Source organism: Metopolophium dirhodum, chromosome 6 (assembly GCF_019925205.1).
Source record: "Metopolophium dirhodum isolate CAU chromosome 6, ASM1992520v1, whole genome shotgun sequence".
Taxonomy (NCBI): domain Eukaryota; kingdom Metazoa; phylum Arthropoda; class Insecta; order Hemiptera; family Aphididae; genus Metopolophium; species Metopolophium dirhodum.
In genome coordinates, this window is record NC_083565.1 from 25,752,763 (window position 1) to 25,780,208 (window position 27,446).

At 29.4% G+C, this 27,446-nt stretch overlaps 1 protein-coding gene and 1 long non-coding RNA gene across 2 annotated transcripts in view; both read right to left on the reverse strand.

The window, feature by feature from the left end:
• Positions 1–27,446, reverse strand: part of LOC132946686 (uncharacterized) — a 327,529-nt gene that overhangs the window by 73,238 nt on the left and 226,845 nt on the right. The window lies entirely within an intron of this gene.
• On the reverse strand, positions 12,921–27,236 carry LOC132946452 (uncharacterized protein MAL13P1.304-like). The gene is made up of 12 exons (XM_061016459.1): positions 26,923–27,236; positions 26,342–26,512; positions 25,685–26,222; positions 25,117–25,406; positions 23,066–23,155; positions 22,784–22,999; positions 21,772–21,849; positions 16,752–19,576; positions 15,964–16,325; positions 15,109–15,330; positions 14,706–14,796; positions 12,921–13,406 (listed from the first exon to the last, which is right to left on the reverse strand). The coding sequence occupies exons 1-12, from the start codon at positions 26,963–26,965 to the stop codon at positions 13,314–13,316; spliced, it is 5,019 nt and encodes a 1,672-aa protein (XP_060872442.1). The 5' UTR covers positions 26,966–27,236; the 3' UTR covers positions 12,921–13,313.

Below are 27,446 nucleotides of genomic sequence, written 5' to 3' on the forward strand. Positions count from 1 at the left end.
AATAATTAGGATCTTTTCGTTATACGTTTACCATTTTCTAGTTTACGGGACACCCCGTAAAGTTTGGGTGGACGTCAGTGATGCCCTCGTTGCCACTCGCTCGCTGCGCTGCGTTCGGACAAAAAAAATCGAAAATATCCCTCGACTTGCTATGCAACACCACCTCAAGTTGGTCAAAGGGTAACTGCCGTATATCGGCTCTTAATAACGACCTTAATTTTATATGTCTAACGGAAAAGATCCAATGATAAAAATAAAATGTATACATATTTTTTTTTTTTATTGGTTTGGGGGGGGGGGGGGGTGGCCCATGATCATACTTTATTCTTTATTCTACAAAGGGGTCCATGACTCAGACAACCTATGGCTTACAGCTTTCTTATAAGTGCCCATCAAACAATGACTGAATTCATTTGACCTTGCATCCGGTGTAGGGGAACGTGGGGATGTTGAAACTCATTAACAGTTTTAAAATACCTGCAGTATTAAGCAATATTAGATTCAGAGCGAAGTGATGAATGCATTGATTTTACAATGATGTGTGTATTTTTATTTTTTTTGTACATGAAATTTTGACTGAATGTTTATATTAGCATTTTCTATACACCATAACATTTTGACTTATTTTGAGCTGTTTACGGACATTTTCAGTTTCCATTTTTTTAAGTTTTTTTTTCTATAAATTTCAATAAAATTTTATTTGTTTGTTAAAAAAGCTTGAAAATGTAATAGAAGGCTCCTAGGTTATTGTTTCAAAGCCAGATGAAAATAATTAAAAATCTTTTGTCACAGTTTTTATTTATAAGAATTTAAAGTTCAAATTTTGACAAAATACGGAAAAATCACGAAAATTAGCAAATTATTTTGAGTTGAGAATTCATAAAAATTTTTTTTTTTAAATCTAAGATTTGAAAATGTAATATAAGATTACTCATAAGTTTGTCTGCCTAAAAAAAATGTCTACAAGTAACTTAAATTAAATTTTTATGAGCGTCTGATATTCATATTTTTACAACATTTGATATTCACTCGATATCTCGTGTAACGATTTTCTTATTTTGTTGTAATTAAAAAACGAATGACTGTAGATACTTGAAAATTTCAATGAATGTTTGTATTAGCATTTTCTATACACGATAAAAATTTTTAAAAATAATTTGACTCTTTTTGAGCTATTTACAGACATTGTTAGTTTTCAATTTTTTTATTTTTTTTCTATAAATATTAATAAAATTTTATTTGACGGGTAAAAAAGCGTGAAATTGTAATATAAGGCTCCAAGTATATTATTTGAAAAATTAGATGAAAATTATCAAAAATCCATACCTAAACACAATTTTTTTTTAAGCATTTAAAGTTCAAATTTTGACAAAATTTATCAAATTTATAACTTAATAATTATTTTGTAGTTCAAAATTTATAAAATGTTCAACTTTTATAGCTAAGGATTGAAAATTTAAACCAAGGCCTTGATATTATATGATTGAATTCAAATTTAACAATATCCATGACAGTGACCCACTTGTAACCTACTGTAAAGCAGAGCGACATCCACTTACCCACCTTTTTCCTTTTTAAATCTAAGATTTGAAAATGTAATACAAGATTCCTAATAAGTTATAATTGATGATGCAAATGATTCAATGATTCAATACAAATTGATATATTAATGAATATGATTTAAATGTTCCCCTCGAAGACCGCTGATAAGACCATTATGTCCTATCCATATCTTTATTATCTATGCATTCTACAGACTACGCAGAAAAATCTGTGCGTGCATTATTATAAATACTAATAATTATTAATATATAATATGAGCTAATAATCCATATATATGATTGAGGAACAGCTTTTGGAATTTTGGAATGAAAATAAAATAATAATAACTAGTTGATTTATTTTTTAACGAGTTAGATTAGACTATTTTACACATTAAATTTAACTAGTTAATAGTGACAAAGTTAAAATGATTCAAAACTAACTAGTTAATGCCCAGCTTTGTAAGTACCTAACCATTTAAAATACATTAATAATACAAAAATCTTTACCCTAGACGACTAGACATACCTAAGCTTTTGTAACGTATGCAGTGTAGAAATTCATAACAATAACAACAAGAACAAGAACAATAATCAACTACTATATTATTTTGTTTATCGTATCGATTGTTACAACCCGTCGTCTTTTAACAAAATTTTATTTTGATGAGGTTAAGGTAAACGTAAAAAATTCATTAAAAATTTAAATCTAACTAGCTATTATAATAATACAAATTAGTAATAATATTCTATTTATTTGTAATGTTTTAATCGCATGATAAAGACGACTAGCAAATTAATTGAAAATCATTAATTAAAGGATTTGTTAGTTAGTGTTTATACTACTATAGTATAGCCAGCAGTCGAATTTGAATCGCCAAGTAGAGACTGTCAAACAACAGCCATCTCTACATTTTTAAGTAACATTAATAATTTGGTTTATAAACCAACTATACTATAGGTATATTACAATTTTTTTTCAGGTTTGGACCGACGACGTTGCGAGTACTATTTTTGTCGTATTTATTTCACGACGCCGCCATCGTTTAATGAGGTCAATACAGTCTTATAAAAAATACTTTTGAAAAAGTATTCGAATAAAAAAGTATTTAAAATACTTTTAAACTACTATTATTATAGTTACATATAGAAATGTATTTTACGAATACTCCCAAAGTATTTGATTACAAATACAAATATTTTTTTAAATTTTATGCTTTATAATATATATATATATATATATATGTATATTGTACATATTACTAAATCAGTATAGGTACCTATTATGTTACTACTTACCATAGATTTTAACAATTACTTTAACGTGTTTGACTATTTAAAGATAAATACATGTTCACATATTTCATCTTGCATTCAGATATATATTTCAACTAATTGATTACATTTTAATGAAAAAAATTAAATAAAAAGTGGTTATTAACTATTAATATGGAATTATTTTAAAGTTATTACATTTTCGGTTTTCTTAAAAAATTCCAGAAACAGAAACCATATTAAATTAATAAAACGGACTTTATGGTATTTTAATACAAGAATATTTAAACTTTGTTAAAAGTACTTATAAAAAGTATTCAAAATACTTAAAAAATATATTTAAAAAATTGTAACAAAACGATAATACTATTTTAAGAATTACGTAGTTCACTGTTTACCGGAAGTTCAAATACTGTTTTGCTAATGCCGAGTATCTGAATAACAGAAAACGTACATTATTATACAGTATATGTAGAGCATTAACGGAGCCTGACATTATCTGCCGAGTGTAAATTTGCAAATTTACTATGTTAGGCACTTGTAGGACGGAGACGATAAATTTCAGCGTGGCGTCCTCATAGAGTAATACTCTATGGGTGTCCTCTTAAAACAAGATACGCTGGACCGTCTTAATCTATTATTTGATATAACGCCGTGTGTATTTAGTATTGGCATGAACTATCTTAGTTCATGGTATTGGGAAGACAGATTAACACTGGAGTCTGGGAGCGCTGTCGACGCCTATCGTACTGATGGTTAGGCGGGTTCCCTCCTACGTGGAGTCGCGAGTCGGAAGATTGTATTCCTTTAAGTGAAGTGTATGTGAATGTATTTGATAATATTAGAAGAAATTATTTAATTTATTTTATTAGATTTTAAGGCTTCGACGTCTGAGGTCATTTGCCTGTAAGGTTGGTAGGGTTGGTGCAGTAGGGTTGGGACTGTTGGTATATACGGTCGGTTAGGAACACGTGTATGTGTGACAAGGTTTTTGCGCACAACGAACCCAAATGGTCATCCATCCGAGAACTAGTAGCAGCGGCCGTTCCGTACTCTTAATCACGTCGCGTGATTGATTTCAGCCACTGCGCCGCGCCGAGTCACGATAGTAGAAATTGTACTTACCAACGTATACAGTTAGGTATAAAAGCGTATAAAGTTTCGATACCAAAATTAATTTATTATAAAAAGTAAAATCCTCCATCCTCCACCTATATAGAACAGAACCCGTATGGCGCTCTGATTCCGACTAGGTATAATTTTTGAACTAGCGTAAGGAAACTGCTAATGAAAAAATCGCGTCTCCCGGATGGGCGGTCTCCCGGCGGCGGCTTAGGCGTCGCTGCGTTATCACCGCTCCTTATCACTTTTGACGATTTTTTTCAAAATTTTCAAAATTTCTTCAGATTGTTCGTCTTTACTTCGTCTGAGGACTTTCCACGTCCATGCTCGGACCTTATTCGCGTTCCACGCTAAATTTACAGGCCGTGCGCTGCCGTACTTCCTTTGCGACAAATCCTGGGGCGGAGTGGCGTCGCGGAAAACAGACGGTCAATATCGCCGCCGTCGTGTAGGTATTACTATATACAGGCATAAATACATGCGTCGGTGGGCTCGTGGCCAAATGTTTTACATTTTTTTTCACGTAATTTATTACTTAATTTGCGTTTTCTGCTGCAGTAATGAACGTTGCATACCTTATTACTTATAGCCTACCCTTATTACTTCGGCAAACTTCATTGGAGGTGACTGACCTGCTAGGCAATCAAAAAAATATTGCGGCTGTATGGTTTTCATGGACGCCCGAAATGTTTTGAATTTTTTTCCACGGAATTTATTACTTAAATTTGCGTTTTTGGTGACAGTAATGAACGCTTTCCGCGATTCGACGCAGTCGGATTGCATACCTGTTGCCGTGGCCCGGCCATCCCACATTGTCCGATATCCGACGATTGCCTACCCCGATAACTGAGGTGACTGACCTGATAGACACCAAAAAAATAGCGGCGGCTATATGATTTTTTTCGACAACACTCAGGGCCAACACCGGTGGGGGGGTCTCCCCTTGCGACGCTCGGAGAGCTAGTTGAATTATAAACTCAATGTGTTGAAAATTATTCACTCTATGTATACCTTTCAAATAAATATCTACCAGCCCACTAAATCCAAAATAAATTGGCAGGTGCAGCGAAAGCAGTATTCGCTGCACCCGTGCGCATGCCTAGGGGTTTAATGGTTCAAACCTAAACCGGAAAGTTTTCAAACAATATTATTTTTCGACATGCAGCTCTATTATATTATATAAAAATTATACTATTATTTTACCTATGTAAAATTCAATTTTGAATGTTTTTAAATATTATTTAGTATTAACTATTCGACTATATTGACGTCTGCACGTTCTACATAATACATATTATATTATTATTATTTACAATTCTTGTATTGGTTTTGGTCGTTTATGTCGTATCCTCCAGTGTAATGCGTTAGGTATTATATGATTTATTCAGCAGTTTTCGTCACCTTTAGCGTTTATACTGCAGGTCCACGGTCATTACTTTGCATAATTGACTAACGAGTTTCTTTGTTTAAAATATATATTTTAACGATTTTTTTAGTCGTTAAATCTGTAACAATTGATTTCCTCAATAGTTATTGAATGCCACGAGAAAAACCACCGAAAAATTACGAAAAACCGCTAAAAATGGAATTTTTATTTCCAACGCTTTGTTTGGCACCATAGAAACGAATTAAAAATAATACTTATTATAATGTAAATTCAAGTTACATGATATATTAAATAATAACAATATCCAGACTGACAAACCGTCTCCGCTCAGAAACGTTTTTCTTATACAATGATATCATATTATCATTGAATTCAATTTTAATACAACCCATTATACAATAACCCACTTGTAACCTACTGTACATTAGAGCGAAATCCACTTACCCGCTTTTTTTATTTATATTGTTAATTTCCTAGTACCACTGTAGAGTACCACAGTTCGAGAAACGCTGACCTAGATAACCTTGCTTTTTTTATTAAAGTTTATTTATATTATCTACATCACGCTTGTTCATTGTTTACTGCATAGGTATATTCGGTTGTACCATATACCCACGTCCGACTGTAGGTACCGACTATTAATATTATAATCTGTATATCTGTGTGACTGTGCTGTATACCGACATAGCTTTGATTTTGTTATCATGTTCAAGCGTTCAGCAATAGTAAGTAAACTGACCGTCAGCGAGTTAACGTGTGCCATTGATATTATAATATTATTCCAGTCGTTCGATCGGGACTAAAGTCACATTATAATTTATATGCAGCAACGAATAAATAAAAAAGCAAGGCTGGGCAAGTTAGTGATTTTTTTTAACTCAGTTAAGTTATGTTCATATACACAAATAACAAAATAACTTTAATATGAAATGAATTGAAATGTATACCATAATATAATATATAGAAGATAATAAAATGTTTTTCCCAAATTTTTTTTCGTTTTTCCTATCCAAAATAACTTTTAATGTCACCCTTCAAAAGGCACCTACCTTACCTACCAACTATAGATCCAATTTGCGATCAGAAATCATTCGCAATGTTGAAGAACAAAACATTTTTTTTACCATAAAACGCCGTGTAACTGATACGCATGTACACAAAAACACACATAATTGTAAAATCTCAATACACGTTAATCGATAAATAAATCTTCGTCAAAATAATATAATACAATTATAGTGCACTTCTGCGTTATAACGTAAGTACAGTATTGGTATATCAATAATATAATACAAATAATGGTGTTTGGAAACAAAAAAAACAGGCCCAAAATCAAGCCGACGCCGCTGGTCGATTAATAATAATGAGATATGGTTTACCCGCTGGCTACTAATAAACGATGTTTGTTTTAAATTATCGGCGACGGCCTATGACGAAATTCGGAATCGTCTCATTTGCAATTCTGACTGTATACCTACACGCTGACAATAATTTACCTGAGAAAATGGCTGAATCACAAAAAAACGAAACGACCCACGAAATCATCGTGGACGTCTTAGAAAAAATCATAAACAACATCGATTACGAGCTGATGGAAGAAATTCGCGGGCGGTGACACGTCGGAAACCCTTCTTCAACTGGACGACGATTCCAGTACTGGACCGGTTGACGGGATCAAAGACGACGTGGTCGCTGTACCAGCGATGATGCAGGCGGCGGCAGTGGAAGCGCCAAGTGACGAGGCGGAGTTCGTCACACCGGCCAGGGGAGCTGAGGTCAAGAACAGCTTTGGAGACTTGATCGGCTGGCTGGACCCGGGGGCAACGCTAGCAACACGCGCAGCTCCACGCAGACGGTCGGCAGCGAGGATCGCGTCCGCTGCGTGGAGAGGTGTGAAGAAGGCCGTACGCGTATGCTGCTGTTGTTTCCCGAAGTGAAACCGTCCGAGAGTTCCCCTCTGGCTGAGGGCAGCGGACAGGGCGTGGCGATGACGTGGGGTCGAGGTACATAGGTACGTGACAGTGCACTTTTAGGGTGATCGGCGGTAAGTCACCAATACACGTTCTCCGGCCACCGGCGGCAGCGCGACCGGATCGGGAACGTCGTGCGCTCGAGGACGCCGAGGACACGCGAGACCCTCTGGCGGCGCGGCGTGCGCGCAGCTGCTTCGGTCCGAAAGCGACGACGACACGACGACGGAGGCTAGCGGTACCGGCGCGGACATCGACATCGCTCCGACGGTACCAGTGACGACTGCTGCAGTACTGCTCGAAGACGACTGTGACGGCGGCGACGGAGACCGTAGAGCTCACGGCGGGTGAGTGATGGATGACTATGATTACAGGATGGACAGGAACACGGAAGTCAGCAGCGCCGGGTTTGAGGGAACGTAAGGTTTCAGAGTTTGTCTGCGGTGCGTGACGCCAGGGTGAAAACCACGGACATAATCAGAACAGCGGCGCGTTGCGAAGCTGTCCGCAGATTCTCTCCCTTTTCGCCCAGTGGTCTGATCCCGCCAGCCGATATTATAGTCTTCGTCGCTCGCTCCGAGCATCGGTCACTGTCGTCGCCGTCACAACAGTCGTCTTCAGCGCCTGCTCCTGTACCGTCAAGCGCACTACATCGCGCACTGGCCACTCGCCGTCAACTGTCGTCGTCGCTCTCGCAGCCGTCGTGGCCAAACTTCGCCCGCTGCCATGGTCGTCTTCGCGTCCAGAGCAAAAGCGCCCGCGACTCTCGTCCGCCCCGCAGGACCGGCCGTGAGAACTGTGTAGAGGTGACCAGTGGCCATCATTATTATCTGCATCACCACCTACTCGCCATCACGTACCCTAGGACACATCGCCTCGTCTTGTCCGATGCCTTTTTTTTTTTTTTACTTAAAATAATTATATTTATTGTTTTCTACAACTTGAGTTGTACACTATATCTCATTTTTTCGGCATAAATATTATCAAAATTGTAAATGACTCAACATAAATTGTTCAAACATTTTTCATTAAAATATGATCTAATAAAATTATTCTGTTAACACAGTAAAATGTCGTTTCTTGTTTATCGCATTAAAGAGTACGGTTTTATAATAGTGGCCCCACTGAACATGCTGCAGTGAGCGTGGAATCCACTGGGACGCATAAAGAGCATTGACTAACAATTTACATACTAAATATCAATAAGATAATAATATATATTGAAGGTTTTGGCCACGTGGAAGTATTAAAATATTTACCGGTGTGGTGAAATTGTTCTGCTCCAAATTGTGAGAACAGACAGAAAAAGGAATTAAAAAAACAAACACACATTATTCTAAAATTAATACATTCATCGCTCGGCTCAGAATCAAAAATAATAATATAATTACAACTTACTATTGTTCTATGAACCTCACATTGTGTTTACGTAAAATTAAGTACCTACTGCGCCTATCTGCTCATCGATCCACAAGAGTCTGACTGTCAATTGTGTCGATGGTGACAATAATACGTATTGTGTAGTACACAATAATATATTAAAATAACATTTAAAACTATATATATATTTATACGACAAAACATTAATTAACATTTATTAAAGAAATATAAATTGTAATTAAAAAAAAAAGAATATTTCTATAGGTGCGCTAATAACGTATTTTTGTTGTTGAAGTGAATTTATCAATAATAATAATAAGAAAAATCCGTTTACAGCTATGGAGTGAATACTGCAGCTATAATACAATTCGTAAACATTTGAACTTCAAATTCTCGTAAATAAGTAATTGGACCTTCCAGTAAACATTTTTTTTTTTTGCTTTAAGGTTGAAAATCTTGAATTAAATTTTAAAATCTTAGATATAAAAAGACAATTTTTATGAATTGCAAGACTTAAAATTTCGTGATTTTGACGAATTTTGTCAAAATTCTGACTTCAGATGCTCATAAAAAATTATTGTAAATTTATGTTCAAATTTAAAGACGCGAAAAATTTTTTTTTTTCTTAAACACCTTATTGTAACATTTATTTAAGCTTAATATTCTAATGTAGTTTTTATTACGCTTGCTATTTTTCTAATGGTAATTTTTTTCAGACAATCTATATAATACTAGCGTATACCGTGCACTTCGTTACCCGTTAAATGTACAAACTGTATACGGCTCAAACTTTGTTCAATGCGTTATTTGATATTCGGTGTATGATGTTCAAGATTTATTTCATTATGGTTGAAATATACAAGGTTATTGCATAATATGCAATAACCTTGCATAGGTTATATAAGGTTATTGCATATATAATACCCCTTCTCAATCAAATATTTGATGATAAAAATAATAACGACAGCGTAAAGGGAGCCAATAATAATCAAGTATATATGATTGTGTTAGCTATTGTCGGCGCATTTTTGATGATAAGAAAAATTCATATCTGTGATATCCCTTTGCGCAGCCGTTTTGTTTCTGATGATAACAATCCGAGTCGATATGCAATAACCTGTATACCTATCTCAACCATGATTTATCTTAATTTTTCTGTTGCCCGGAATATAAATTCTGATTCGCAGCAGTATATTGTCAGGTAGGTAGATTGCGGACCCCGTGCTGTTTGTATGTAGGTAAGTGTATGATTTAACTCTAAAGTATCAAAGTTATGCCAAGTTTTTAGTTTTACAGAATTCCACCTACGGTGGATTAATATAATCAATTAATACAAAATCCTAACCTAACCTAACTGTACTAAAATCCAATATTAAAAAAAACCAAATTCAACCCTTTTTAAATTAGCTTTATCTCTTTCCCGCGGACTGAAAAAATCAACGTATATTTTGATCATCCGAGTGGTTCATTAATGTGAACTGAGTATTTGACAGGTATATCTAATAAATTATTAGTTTATACTTGTATATTTTAATTATATGATAAAAATTAATAATATAAGTACCAACAGCGTAAAGAATTTTACTCACAAATCCATAAAAATAAATTCTCAAATCATTGGTTATTACTTATTAGTTATTACTCATCCAGCCCACGGAGGGTAAATAACTGGACCCCCAAGAATATTTTAATGCTGGTTTCCCGCACACAATAGATATATTTGTTTGTTGTATTTGGATGTATTTTTGTTCTACATACATATGTGAAACTTCGTTATCCAAAATGACGTTTTTAAAGAATAAATACTGTTCAAGATTAACTGATCACCGCCTTCAAAACACTCGGATAAACTATAGTTGTTCTCCAAGAGTAAGTACAACATTTTAAAAAACTGGCTAATATTATATTAAATTAAATAATTTGCTTGAAAATGGCTTAAACTGTATTTTTAACACAAACATAAACACATTATAATATCAACTAATTTTTAAGTTTTTTAAGGTCTTCGACATTTTTTTCTTCAAATTATCTGGACCGCCATAAAATGTAATTGCCGACCTCTGACCTATATCATATTATGTATAACACCATTATATTATAGATCGGCAGGCGTATAACGTTATTTGTAGGCGATTCTTTAATTACGAACCGGACAATATATTTTCTTAGAAAATAATATTGGACATTTTAGATTCTGAGAAAAGCGATGATTGTACTAATTTCACAATGATAATATTGTGTGTAATTTTTTTATTTATTTATTTTTTAGTATCTCTCAACAGTCTCAACACATTTCGGATGGAACAGTAAAAATGCTTCAATTTTCAACTTGGAGCGTGGTGTCTGGTAGAAAATTCGATCTTACTTCTGTCATAGTAATATTTTTACATTTTATTTTGTATTGTTTTTAAATTAAATATGCCCGGAAGCAGTAAACTTTCCTACAAAATTTTCTGTATAAATATTAAAAAAATTGGTATTATTTCAGAAATAAAATTATCATAACACGGCGTCCTGTGTAGGCTATTTAGCTACACCATTGTCGTGGGTCATTTTTCCGGTCACTCTTATAAGCAATGAAACATTGCAATAATAATTAAATAATATACCATAGTAATATAATAATAAATATTAAAATATGACGCTACAGCACGGTGTACTGTAAATTTACTTTTTTTTAAATAGAGAATAAGACTGTTAATAAGATGAAAGTGTAAACAGACGGGAGGATGTCAATGGTGTTTGGTGTGGTCGATTACGTACATATTATTATAAATCCTGTGTATTATTATACTATAATACAGAGGGAATTACATATTAAATAACCAAGAATAACGGTTTTAGTTATTTTGTTGTAATTTTATAATATTAATTCAACTTACCGGCTACCGTATTAATAATAAGTAATAACAATTTAAATATAATAATTATAATATAAAATATCTACACTGACAAACCATCACAGCTCAGAATCGTTTTTCACATACAATTATATATTATATATATATATATATTATATAATGAAGTTCAAATTTAATACCATCTATTATACAGTGACCCACTTGAAATCTACCATACAGCAGAGCAACATCCACTTACCCATCTTTTTTATTACGTGTTTCTTATATTATATAAATTTATATCATATTATGATGCATTTGATATAAAGTAGTAAGTACCTAACTACAGTGCCTAAAATACATCTGATTTCAGGGGACACACCACACACTTATTAATGTAACTGTTACTTTTGGGTTTTGACGGTTTTCAATAGCAAAAAAAAACCTGTGGGGGTTGTAACACACAAAATCCCCCCCCCCCCCCCCACTTTATATACCACTTGTTCTGTAAGTGAGTTAGTGAGATAACTTTTTTAATAATTATTTTAAATCACTAAAAGCAGTAAAAGCCGAGTGTAGTAAATTGAAAAATATTTAAATATTTGTGTATGTTATCATCGTCAATTAGAATATAATTTATGTAACGAAATAGCTTATACGAATATTCAAGGTTTTTAAAAAACTAATTTGATTATGTTTAGAAAATAATAGTGGGTTTGTTAAATAAACTGTTATAATATAATATTATATGTATATTATTATGTATGTTGATCCTTTTAGTTACCAGGTATATTCATTATAAGACAAAAGAACTATCTAAATCTTTAAAATCTGATTTATGATTATAATAATCTACTTTCATTTTTTTTAAATTTTAACATATTTTAGACTTAGAATAAACAACAATACATATTTATATATTATAATATGCAACAATACCCATACCTAATTATATAACTGGTTGGATATCTTAGATTTAATTATGACTAATAATTGCATAGATTGCATACGTCTACTAAGTAGTTCACTTACACCGTTAATTGATTCTTATCACCCACCATTGAATTTTATTTTATCCATTTCTACACCTGAATTTCTTTCCGAAACATCATGTCCAGTTGTTTTTAATTTTAATGCATGTAATTATAATGATGTTAATCTGTTTCTCAATAGCATTGATCTAAATAATACTTAATAATACTGTCAGTACAAGAGGGCCGTATATCTAAAAAGGTAAATTGTTCAGGAGACCAAATTCCTGAAATGTTTGTAATATTAGAAATTAGAAGTGTCCTGTAACATTACAAACTTATATTCGCTATCATATTTGTAATTAGCCGTCGTAGTTATTACTAAATTATAGTTAATACTAAATTATCACCTATTGGCCATTACCCAGCACCACCCTTTGAAAAATGCAAGATTGATATGCCACCACATAGCCCATAGGTTGTAATGAACATATATAACTATATGATAAGTTATAACTTTAATGGACATCATTAGGATTACGAAAACATATAATAATAAAATTACTATAATAATATGATAAGTGATGCATGTCGAAAAATTAAAGTAATGTTTGAAATCCTGGTTATCTCTGTTTTTGAACAAATAAGAATAACCAATACAATGTTACTGCTTACAAAAATAATGTACAAAGAAATTTTCAAAGTACAAAATTGTTAAAAAACAAACTTTATTTTTTTTTGACACATAGTTTAAATAATAATATAACATTTACATTAATTTAATGTGTAAACAAAAATAAATTACAGTAACAGTTTATATAATATTTTTATTTTTTACCGTGTACAACAGACAAAAAATCATCAACGTCAACATTTGTCAGCAATCGTTGATGTTCAACTTTGGAAACCTTAACAGGAGTCTACAGAAATAAATAAATACATTTAATATAACATTCTAGATTTTTAGTCAAATATAATAAACTATTACTAAATAGTGGCAAAGAGTTTGATCTTATTGTATAAGATATATATTTTCTGGCCACTTATAAAAAAGTACACATAATATATTATTATACATTTATTTTGTTACTCATTGTTTAGAATCTCAACTTAAGATAATAAAAATGCATAATAATGCTCAAATAACACAAAATTAAGCAAATAAATCAAATATGTCAACAATAATCATTTGTAAAATTAAAATTAATCCATAATCCAAAACAATTTACCACAGAAACGGTTAATATATTATACAGATGCATCATTGAACACTTTCAGTGTACAGTGATTTTCGGTATTTGGTTATTAACTAATGTTCATTTGTCATGGAAATTATTGAAAAAATAACTGACATTTTATAAAACTAAATTATTGTTAAAAAATTGTTTAGGTAGTAGTGTAGTACACATATACCAACTGATCCTCCCTCTAGGCTTACCTGCTTATAACCATTTACACATCTTGTTAACAAATGAATATTTAAATGTATTTATTTACTACATTCTGTGTAAATTATGATGACATCATATAGTTGCTAAATCACTAAGTTTTTTTTAAAAATAACTTTAAATATTACATCTATATTTGCAATACCTATTTTATTTTATAATGAGATTTAAAATGTATCACTCTCGACACTATGATTTACATTTGTATTTTAGAAAGTAGAAACAATTTTACTGCAATTTTTTATGTCAAAATATTAACCAGTTTTTAATTAGTTTAAACTGTAGATTTTTGAATAACTGTTTGTATATAATTATATACAATATGCCTCATTGTTATAAAATGTTTGTTTATACAGGGTGATTTTTTTTGTCAAGAACCACTTGAAACACAAAGTATTAATGTTTTTGAAAATTATATTTTTTAACCTAGTTTTTAATATTTTTACTTTTTTTGTCGTCAACATACAGTTTTTATTTAATCTTTGAAAGCAGAAATTTTTCTAAATTCTTTGATACATAATCAAATTTAGGACGATTGTCGAGTAGTTCATGAGTTTATGAACAGAGTGAAGTGGTACGCGATTACCCTGCAAAATGTTGGTTTTACTATGCACACATTTACACGACCCACATGTCCACACACAGAAAATTGCCTATACATATTGAACTTTTTAAAATGGTCGGTATCCAACCCCTTTAATGTTTTGAATATATTTCTGTGATAATATAAAAACTATGAAAGAATTTTTAGAAATTAATTAATGGATTTACCTTATTATTTATTTCTCGATCTGAGGGCTTTTTAGTAGCTTTCTTAACAATATCTTCTGATCTATGTGACTTTTGTAAATCATTTAGTGACCTGCAACATTATTAGCAACAACATAAATTATGTCACGTTTAATTTTCAATTAACTTTACTTAAATCCAAAATAATGTATTATATAGATTAGTAATAAATATATAGTATACAGATATCAAATAGAAAGGCACTTAAGCAGTTTTGAACAAAAACTTAAGAAGTATTTTTATTATAATTAATTTCTATGAAATATATGAAAACTATACTTCAGTTTTAATATATTATCATGATGTAAAGTAATTTGTACATAAATAGTGCACAATAAAATATTTTGTTTGATCGAAAATAACTAATAATAATATGATATATTACATTCTTTGCGGAATTGAATATCGTTCATTTTCTTCAAGCCAATTGTTTCCTTTACTATAATCACGGTAACTACGTCTTTTTTCATCTTTGTGCTTAAATTTATCTTTATCCCTTACTGAATCTTCCCAAAACTCTCTTTTCACATTTTGATGATGACTTCTTTGAAAATAGTTCCGACTATCAAATTGTAATCGTTCATTGTGGTATCGAAATTTGTTTGGCCTATTCACATAATTTATATTTAATAATAAATATTATATATTATATAAATATACAGAGTGTTACAGAACACCTGACAAATTAAATAACTTTTGTTTTAATCAATATTTTTAAATTTTTTTTTTATATAGTTATATAATTTATTGACTCTTAATCTACATGTATAATATAACATTTATTAATATTTTTTTTGAAAAATGTTAATACTTTTTGAATTTAAAATGTTTTTTAAGGCTGGATCAACTTGACTTAACAAAAATATAGAGATTTCAAAAAATTGTAAAAAATAAACTACATGAATTAAATAAATATTTACAAATTGGCTGTATACAATTTAAACAAAAAATTTATATCAGATTTAAAAATTTATATTTTCAGTAATTAAAATAAAAAATAAAAAAATGTTATACTGTGTATGCATATACTACAAGCATCTGAAAATGATATAAAAAAAATTTTAAAATATTGATCAAAACATAAGTTATTTCACTTGTCAGATATTTCTGTTACAAGCTGTATATTTAAAGCTGATAGAATAGATAATTGCTTAGTTTGCTTAATAATGTATTAACAATTAATTCGCACTATTTGAAATCAAACCATTGAAAATTTTACTTAATGTACACAAAAATTTACCTATATTTTCTATCATAATTATGATGGGTTTTATTTTGCCAACGGTTTGTTTCCTTATGTCTGTTGTCTCTGTGTCTTATTGGGTAATTATGAACTGAGTCTTCCCAAAAGGACGGGCTTCTTCTGGCTCTATTATTTTTGTCATTTTTTATCTCAACACAGTTTATAGAAGTGCTAGTCACTGGTATGATTATTTCTTCATCATTCCTCAATAATTTACCACTTTCCCTTTCCGGAATGACGTCTAACGTTTTGTTTGTTGTTATCAACTGTGAGGTAATTGGATCAGATAGTTGTACATTGTTTGATTCAGAGAGTATATCAAGATAAGTAAATGTTTCTGATAAATTTAAATACACCTCCTGAAAAATGTTAAATAAAATAATAATAATAATAATTGAAGTAAACAAGTATAATAATAACTAAATATAATCCAATATGAAACAGTGTTTTTAATAATCAATTTAAGCACCTAAAAAATTAGGTAGTTGATTTTTAACATAGTCTACAGTATACTAAAATAATATAGAATAATGCAATTTAATTTATTCAACTATAGACAAGTTTTCATTATGGTATACACTATAGGATTTTGAACACTAAAAATATCATGCAAACATATACGATTATTGTTTTTGTTTTATTTTAATAGGATTCAGAATTATTGAAAAATTGTATAATATCCATAGTAACTTAAGTTTTTATATCTAAAAAATTTTAAGACTAATCAAAATAGAAGCAAAGTATAAAAGTATAAAGAAACTATAATAATGTTTTAATTAACATACCTCACGTTCTCCATCTTCAGAAATTATATCAAATACTCTTGACTGTTTTAAATATTCTATATTGTCTAGTGTATCACATATTTTGTTAATCCGAGCATCAAATGTATCATCATGTCTAACAGTAACACATGAAATATTACTAACACTGCTCTTGTAGTTAATGACGGGCAATTCAGATCTGTCAAGACTGATGTTAATTTTTTTATTAGAATTACAATTTGGTATAGATATGTTGTCATTCATAGACCTGATAAGGTCTGTACATGTTTGTACAGACCCCAATGGTACAATGGATTTACTATGAGCTGCATTATTTTCCATCCCACAAGACCCTTTATTTACGTCTATTATACAATTCTCAGATAATTTAATTCTTTTATTGCTCGTATCCAGAGTTTTTCTTTTGTTACTAAAATCACTTATTGATATATTCTTACTGGATTCATCTACATTATACATTTTTGAAGAATTAATTTTGGAATCACCATTATTTATTTTAGTGGTCTTAACATCTGGTTCAATTGTTTTGATTGTTTTTCGTTTAGGGCTATAGTCATAAATTGTTGACGATCTTTTGTTCAAATATCTACTTAACCCAATCAACTGTTCCGAGTTGTCATTATTTATGGTATCTTCTTGTATTTGACCAGCATTTTTGTTGTTGGATTTACATGGTGTTGGACTCTTAGACAAACCAAAGAATTTTTCTACTGGGTCATCAAAATGAACCATGAACTTTTTAGCACTTTTCTTTTTTATTGTTTCTGATGTGTTTTCATTATTTTTCTCGGGTTGTACTATTGTTGGTTTAATGGATGGTGCCTTGATAGGTTGCATGTTAGGTGCATGCAACTCATTTGATATATTATTTTCAATACCATTAACATTTATAATAGACATAGATTTAATTGATTGGCTTTTGGGTATGTGTTTGAAACCAGAATTTTTCTCTTCATCTTGAGGTTTTTTATTAATAACTATTGTATTATGCTGTTCATTAGTGATTAATAATTCATGCGAACTTGAACTTGATGAAATTTCACTTCCAAATAACTCAACTTTAACAGACTCATACACTTGTTTTTTTTTTGCTCCAACGCTTTTTTTTTTTAATGTATTTTTTATTTTAGAATTACTCAAAAGTTTTTCCTTTGATTTTAAGGGTGTACATTCAACTTTATCTTTCTGTGTCTTATTCATAATTTTACAACGGGTATTTTTTGAGGTTTCAACATAATTCTGTTCTGGTGGTACAATAATAGTATCGACAGACCTTGAATTTTCTGGAATAGAAGGAAATGGTAAAATGGGTGGTTTATTTAAATATGTTTCAGTAAATAATTTGATTGAAGATGTTTCTGTCAATGAATCATCATAATGTTCTTGTGAACATGGCTTACTTAGATTGTATTCATATTTTATTTTTGAAGTAGGAGTTTTGGGTATATTAACAGCTGCATCATCACATTTATATGACATTTCATTAACTATATTAGGTTTAATTGGTTCAATACTAATACTTTTTGTAGAACTATTTAATTCACTTGAGTTGTTTATATCAGTTTGATCTAATAAACCTTGTTCTTTTACATTTTTATTTGATTCATTTGAATTATTTACTGTTAATGAATAGTTATTATTATTAAATGATTTTAAAATGTTAGAATCTTTTTCGTGATTTCCTTTTTTTAATAATTTCTCATTATTGTCGTTTTTTAAAGAATCAGATTTAACTGACTGTTCTTCAGTATACAATTCTGTAGTTTTACCTGGGGTTTCCAACAAACTCAAAAAATCTTCTTGTTTTTTTAGCAAATTTTTATTATTCACATTTATTGATGTTCCAAATATAGTTGGTGATTGTTCATTATTCAATTTAGTTATTTTATCTGAAGTTTCTGATGATATAGGAAATTTACTCACATTTTTCAAAGCATTCAAAGAATCAGATTTAATTAGCGGTTGTTTATCATGTAATTCTATAACATTATTAAAAGTTCCCAATGAAATAGGAAACTCTTTCTGCTCCTTTAATGGCTGTTGGCCATTTGGTGCTAGCTTATTAGAATCTTGCTCAATTAAACCGCCACATGTGTTTTCAGAAATATTTGATACATCAGTATATAGTTCATTTGTTGTGATTGAATGGTTACTTGATTTATTTTGTTCTTCAAGCAAAACTATAGAATTATTTTGATTAATGAACGGCTTAATTTTTTTTCTTGGCATTTTTTTTTTTCTTGTTTTTCTTCCATCCGCATCTGATGTTAATATTCCAGCCCCCACCATTTCTCTAATGTCTGTATCCCAGTGTTTAATACTCTCTTTCTTAATAATTGATTCAAATCCATTAACTGAACCCCAATCAGCTTGCAGTATTGGTAAAGGACTAGATGAAGGTTCTTCCAAACATTTTTCAATTCTTTTTGGTGTACCATAGAGAAGTATTGAACGGGCCTGATTTTGAGTCATATTCTTAGGCTGCGGAGTACTAAACTCTAAGCATCTTACATGAGTGCTTCTTCTACAAGGTGTACTCATACTTTTATTTTTTGGAGGTTCTAGTCTATCAACTGGTGTGTTTTGAACAATCGTATCATTAATATTAGATGAAACTTCAGGTAATTTGATAATATTATTAATCTCAATATGATTTTTTTCTTGAGATTCAAATGAACTTTGATTAGGAACTTCAATAACAATTGATTTAGGAATCTGAACAGGTGGTTGTCTAGAAATTATATTTGTTCTCCTAAATTGGCTCTTTATGCCAACAACTTCTAATGGATGTTTTCTTCGTTTTGGAAATATATGTTTTTCAGGAACTAAAAGTAAAAACTATTAATACAATATTTATTAGTAATTATATTATTATTGCCTTTATTGGTATACAGGACGTAACAGGAAGACCTGACTTTTGTTTTAATCAATATTATTATTTTTATTTTGACTCATGTGCTACACGTATAATAAAACATTTTTAATTTTAGATTATGAGCAAAGCAATAAATGTATTGATTTTACAATGATGTGTTTTTTTTCTAATTTTTAATTTTTAAAAAATTTTTAAATTTGTGTTTTTGTATACGATAACAAGTCGAAATAATACTTCAACTACCGTATCTTGTTCGATGGGAAAGTGAATCTAGTTGGTGCATTCAGGAGGTCAAAATTCCCAATAATTGGGAAGCGCCAGAAAAAACTATACAAAAATTAAGTAAAACCGGGAATTTTTAACCCTAAAATATATGAAATTTTCACTGGTTGTTTATATTAGCATTTTCTATAATATCAATAAAGAAAATAGACTGCTACATGTTTTCTATATAAACATAAAGTGTATGACAAATATTAAAGAATTTAAATATTTATTTCTTCTACTAAAAAATTTCCATAAGTGGACATACCCGGTTGTTGCACTGGACCCTTCAATTGGTGCATTGAGGTCAAAATCCCATATTCCCATTAGTGTCCAAAAGCGCCAAGAAAAAAAAAATAAGGAAAACCGGGAATTTTTACACTAAATTGGTTTTTGACAATTTCGATTTTGGTTTTTGGTATAATAGTTACAACAAATGACCGTAGATACTTGACATTTTCACTGATTGTTTTCACATTTTCACTGATTTTTTATATTAGCATTTTTATACACAATAAAATGTTCAAAATATTTGGAATTGTTTTGAACTGTTTACAGACATTTTAGTTTCCAATTTTTTAGTTTTTTTTTTATGCATGACAGTAAAATGTTATTTGTTGTTTGAAAGTTGAATACTTTTAATGGTCTTTTACAATGTCAAATTTTTTTGAAGTAAGAATCATAAATTTACAGTTTTAACTTTTTACAAAAATATTTAGATTTTAAAAATCATATTTAAAAATTCTCATAAAAAAATTAAAAAGTATACTTTTTGAATTTAAAATATTTTTTTACGGCTGGATCAGCTGTATTTAACAAAAGTAATGAGATTTCAAAAAAATCATCAAAAATAAACTACATGACTTAAATAAATGTTTTCACAGTCAACATTTTTTTAAAACCCTGATTTACAAATTAACAAAATTTACATCAGATTTAAAATTTTTATTTTTAGTATTAAAAATAAAAATGTTGAACTATACATGTAACATAGGCACCTGTAAATTATATGAAACAATTTTTAAAATATTAATTAGAACAAGTTATTTTATTTGTCAAATCCTAATGTTACATCTGTATACAAGAAAATTAGTATAAATTACTATAAAGTGCATTTGTCTGTAATTAATACATTTTTGTCTGAATTATCATTTTAAGATTTTGTACATTATTTAAATTACATCCCTTCTTGGTTTAGAAAAAATTATCTTTATTTAGCAGTTTAGGTTATAAACCTAAGGCTAAGGCCTAAATAAATTTCATTAAAATAACATTGGATTATCCATATGCAGTTTGATAAACATGGTGGGGATTACCTTTACCAATATTTACATTTAATATTAATGCAGACCAATTGTATGATGCAAAATACAGATCATATGCTATATCTAATATTTAAATATAATGTTAAGAGGATGTGATACCCGCATAATATGTTGTCTCTGTTAAAAGTTTGTAACATAGCAAATTGTACGCTCAGCAGAACACGTGTAGCTCTGTTAATTTAAAAATAAGAGTGAATGACCTCATATAAAATCTAAATGTAAGATTATTATCTATATAGACAACCTCATGGCTTTTTATTATATTTTAATTTTAAAGCTAGTTATGAGTATTTTAAAATTAAAATATAATTTAAAAGCCCATGAGGTTGCCATAAGGTAATAATCTTACCTTTAAATTTTATAAGAGGTAAATTCACTCTAATTTTTATGGTAACGGTGTTACACGTGTTCTGCTGAGCGTACAATTTACTATGTTACGCACTTGTAAGACGGAGACAACACATGTGGGTATCACGTCCTTTTAATAGATCATCATTAAAACTTAGAAATTAAATTATTAGAATATTTTTACTAAATAATTAGTAATTGTACATACCTTGTTGAATTTTTAACATAGGAGTTATTTTTGGGGCAATTTTCACATAGTTTGCTTTGGATAGGTAATCTTCTTCTCCTAAAAACAAAATAAAGCATTCACTAAAATATTAATCAATTTAATACAAATTAAAGGTGGCATTCTGGAATTTATTGTTTATTCTATTAGTAATCGATTGGGGCATTTTTTTCTTTCAGTTATTAAATGTTGGAATATTTAAAATTAAAAACTGTTTTTCAAGTATTTATAATAGTTTAGATTTTACTACAAAAAAAAACCCTTGATCGATCACTTATAGACAAATCAAGTAAATAAGATCTTTTTTCAGTTTTAAAATCCGACAGTTCAAAGTCATGCAGTTTTGTCTAGGTAATGAGTTATTGCCATGTATGTACACGTGTGGGACCACTCTGCTACTTATTTTATACACAGTTACTCATGCTAATGATCACTTACTACGCACACTTTTACACGACCCGAATGCACACACACAGAAAATTGCCTATATTGAACTCCTTAAAAACGGTCGGTATCGAATCCACTTAATAGCTTTTTAGGCCCTCAAGAAATATAGTGCACAGATGAATTTGATTATTTATATTTAACAAATTGGATAGTTTCTATGGACTTATATTTTAATATTGATAGGCAATACTATATGAATGTACCTTTTTATAGCACAATAAAAATGTATTTGGTTTAACAATCATAAGTACCTTTAGTATTTAAGTATGCACTCTTTTTTTATAAGTGGACAAACTATTTTTATTTTATAAAACATAAGATATTATAGGACGTACGTGTACAGTTTTCTTTACTTTTATCAATATTTTGTATATTTCAACTAGATATATTTTATACCTACACTTTAAACAAAATATATAAAATTAAAAGTATAGTAGCTTTTTAAAATTAATAAAAACTATTTAATATAAATTAGGTACCTAAAAACTATTATTGTAAATTTATAAAGATTCTACACATAAATTGTATTCAATTGTATAAAGCATACCTGCTTCTATTTTAGTTGAATTGAAGTTATATAAGTCACTCGATTGTAGAACTATTTGATTTGATAACAAATCGTAACTATCAAAAGTTGTTGTTCTGATATTACCTTCATGTATCAGTACAATATTATTGTCAACTTTCATACATTCTTCATTGTCAAAAACAATATGTTTTGGCATATTAAAATTATTCTTTTTTAATTTGTTTGATATATCATCTATAAAAACATATAAAACTATATAACTTATTGATTGTATACAATAATTGAGGATCTATTGTATACCTTTTTTCTTGGCACTACGTAAACGGGATTTGATTGAGTCTAGATTAGTACACGCTTTTTTACCAATTTCAGTATTGTCAACATTAAAAACTGAAACATAAACAAAAGCTTATTTGTATAATTTATTATTACAGCAGTTCTTAACCTGTGGTCGGCGGCCCTCTGGGGGTCTGCAATACTCATGTGGGGGGTCCGCGGCAGCCATAACACATAACATACGTCAATAAGTGACATGAATGCATTATTACAATATTGTTGGATTATTATTTTTTTTTCATATATAATATGTAGATTCTACACCAAATAATTGTATTATTAATATTTATTAAGTATAATCAGTTTTTCTTATTCATGCGTACAGCACTGTGGTCTCGGCAGTCTTATATTTACTGCCACTAAATGCAGTTGATCGATCGTACTCAATTATGGTTTTATATTACATTTTTATAAAAAATTAATTGTAATAAAATAGTTATAAATGTGTATGTTTTGTTATGTCTACCTATGTAATTTGTTATATAAAATAATTATTATCATTTTGGTTATGATAACATGAGATGTTTTGTAAAAAAAAAAGATATTCAAAATAAATTTGGTAAGAGGGTTCGCAATTTCTAGAAATCTTTCATTAGGGGTCCGTGATCTACAAAAGGTTAAGAACCGCTATATTATTATATCAATGATACATTCTAAATAGTTTCTAATTTAAAATATATAAATAGTATTAAAAAAAAAGTATATTAATAATTAATTGTTGTTATATTATCTGTATTTCGTGTGTATAGTTGATTAAATATTTAAATATCAAATAATTTATAAAATTATAATGACTAACACTGTGAAAACTACAAAATCATATAAGTAGTTTTTTTTGTGACAATAAATATTTATCAATATACCTTTGCTTTAATAGTATATTTAGAATATTATCATACCGCCCGGATAATACTTAATTAATATTTTCACAAATGCCAATACTCACAACTATTCACAAATTTTAGATTCTGATTCAAAAGTAAAAATTTCCTAGTAGTTTTCAAAAGCGACATGAAAAACAAAAGAAAAATTAAGGAAAAACGGGAATTTTTACGCAAAATCTGTTTTCGAGAAAATCGATTTTGGTTTTTGGTGCAACTCTAAAACAAATTATCGTAGGTACATGAAATTTTGACTGAATGTTTATATGAGCATTTTCCATACACCATAATATTTTCCAATTATTTTGACTTATTTTGAGCTGATATAACGAATGACTGTAGATAATTGAAAATTCACTGAATATTTATACTAGCATTTTCTATACACGATAAAATTTTGATAATAATTTAACTCTTTTTGAGCTGTTTACGAACATTGTCAGTTTTCAATTTTTTTAGTTTTTTTTTTTCTCTAAATATCAATAAAATTTTATTTGTTGGGTAGAAAAGCTTGAAAATTTAATGCAAGGCTCCTGATATATTGTTACAATAGCAGTTGAATATATTAAAAATACATAGGCACAATTTTTTTTTTATGAGCATTTAAAGTTCAAATGTTGACAAAATCTATCAAATTTATAATTTAATAATTATTTTGTAGTTGAAAATTTATTCGCTCAGAATCGTTTTTCTTATACAATGATATTATATCATTGAATTCAAATTTAACACCAACCATTACAGTGACCCACTTGTAACCTACTGTATAGCAGAGCGACATGCACTTACCCACCTTTTTAATTATAAATTATAATATAATAAAAATAAAAATATGTTTTGTTAGGTACATACTCCTCCATTAAATTAATCAGAATTAATATTTTTCTAATTATACATCTATATTAGTAATGATTTTATTAACAATTAACTTATAGAAATATTAATTATGAATATATGCTTTAAATTACATCAGATTTTCAAAATTAAATACTAGTAAGAAAAAAAAATTGTTATTACTTATAACTACTAAAATTTATCTAAAATTATAAGTTCTATAAATATATCCAAATTATTTATCATAAGATATTTAAGTTAATATTCAAGTTTTTTTACATACTTTATAAGAAAACATACCTAAAAACTCATCCAGTATATTCTTGATTTGTGGATCAGACTGAGCAGAGTCTAATGCTTTTTCAAGTGTAGGAGGATCTAATACTCTTTCTAATTCTTTTTGAGCTTCGAAACATTTATTGATAGTATCAGCAATTTTTTCCAACAAACTTTGGTCATTCAAAAATGTATCAACTAATTCACCAGTATCAATAATAACTGAACCATCTTTTATCTTATCCTCTTTAGAGAATCCTGGCATAGAATCAAGTGATGTAGCTTCAGGCATTTGCTGATGTTCAGTCTGATCACTATAAAAAAAAATGTTAAGACACTTACATTTTAAAAATTATGCATACAATTTGAACAGTTTATTAGTTAAATAAATTTAAGTTTTGAAGAATAATGTTAGGAAATATGTCATCACTCTTCTTATCTTTAGTTTTTATTATTATTTTCTAAACATAGTATTGTTATACGGACATACTGTTGTAGAAAATCATTTGTTCAAAATTGGTATCCATTTTAAATGTAAAGCAAAAATGTAACACTAAAACTAATCGTAGATATTTATAAAATTAATACATACACAGAAATTAAATTATGAATATTTTTTGGACTACATTGTAGCATTGGCTCAATATTTATTTTTGTTTCATCATTTTTTTTTCCTGGAGTGCTACACATTTGCTTGTTAATTTGAAATATTGGAGATTCTTTGTCATCAATTTTGGAAAATGTTGTTCTTGCATTATTATTTATTAGTTGTGTCATAGAAGATAGACAGGGTGATAAAAATGTACCCGAATTTTTCTCATCGGTTATAGTGGTCTCCTTATTAAATATGTCAATTTCTTTTGTTTTGGAAACATTATTAGAATTTATCTCAGTGAATAATGGGATTTCTAATAATTCTTCAGATGTACTTTTATTTGCTTCTATATTAATTGAAATATGTGTACCCTGATTTTTTGTATGAACTGTATTACCAACACATTTGTCAACCATGTTTAATTTGGTCTCAATAGATTTATCTTCTTTGGTTGATGTATGGTCTGAATCTAGTAAATACTGTAATTTCTCAATTAATGTTTTTGATTCACATGCCTCAGGTATTTGTTCTTGAACTAAAACCAAAACATATAAAATATTAACAATATTTTTTAAATTTGTAATTTATTTAATTTAAAAAAAAATTCAATTGGTAATAACAATTAATAATAGTTAATAAATATACAAAACTTACTCATGCTACACATAGTTCCAAAAACTTCAAAGATTTCATGTAAATTGAACCCATTCACTTTTATATTAAAGTTTCTATTAGTCTTAAACATCTGATAACATTCAGTTAAACAAGGAGAGGATTTTAAAAAACATTCGGCAGTGTCTTCATTTTTTTCGTTTTTTAGATAACCTGTATTGACATATATAAAAAAATATAGATAAAAATCTTTAGCATATTATAACTATACCTACACACTAATATAAAGTTTTTAAGTTTGTAATGTACCTGCCGCCTTAATAAAAACTAAATAAAGTAATTAAGATATTTAGTAGGCATCTAGGCATAACATTGTGACCAGGAATAATAATATTATATACCTAGGTAACTAAAATATTCATGTACATGTTTTGATGCACTGAGTTGAATTGAAAACAGTAGTTCTATGTTAGCTGCAATGTCATAGTACTGGGATGAATACTGTCAACATATTATTATATCATTCAGTCTCAAGACGGGAAACCACAAAATATATTGGTGGGCGAGCTAATTTTATAAAAATAAAACCTACTAGTCTAGAGATCTAAAACTGAAGTACTCACCATATACTAAACGAGCGACTTCGGATGGCATAAACGGTTCCATTTTTTATAGGTGAATGGCAAATGTGGTGATTTTTGTTTCATACAATATTGCAACAACCAACAATAAACAGAAGAAGACCGTGAATCATAGACAAGAATAATATTTTTGGATATTCAGATTCTGATCGTTCTCAGAAAGTCAGAAATGTACGTCACACGCTCATACCTATAACCATTGAGTAAAATATATAATTTGGTAATATATACTCAATGCCAATACCATGGACATTTGAAGTTCTCTAATGTTCACGGCTATTATCTACGAAAGCAAAAAACGAAAATAATTTACGAAATCACGACTTGCATGATAAGTAATAACTACTGATAAGTGATAAATGATAATACCACAGCTTAATATCATTCTGCGACCTGTGTTAATATACTTGCACAGATTTCTATATAGTACAAGTGTCAAGTAGTACAAGTGTCAAGTGTCAAGTAGGTACATATATAGTTGTACTTATAGTATATAGTGAATTTAG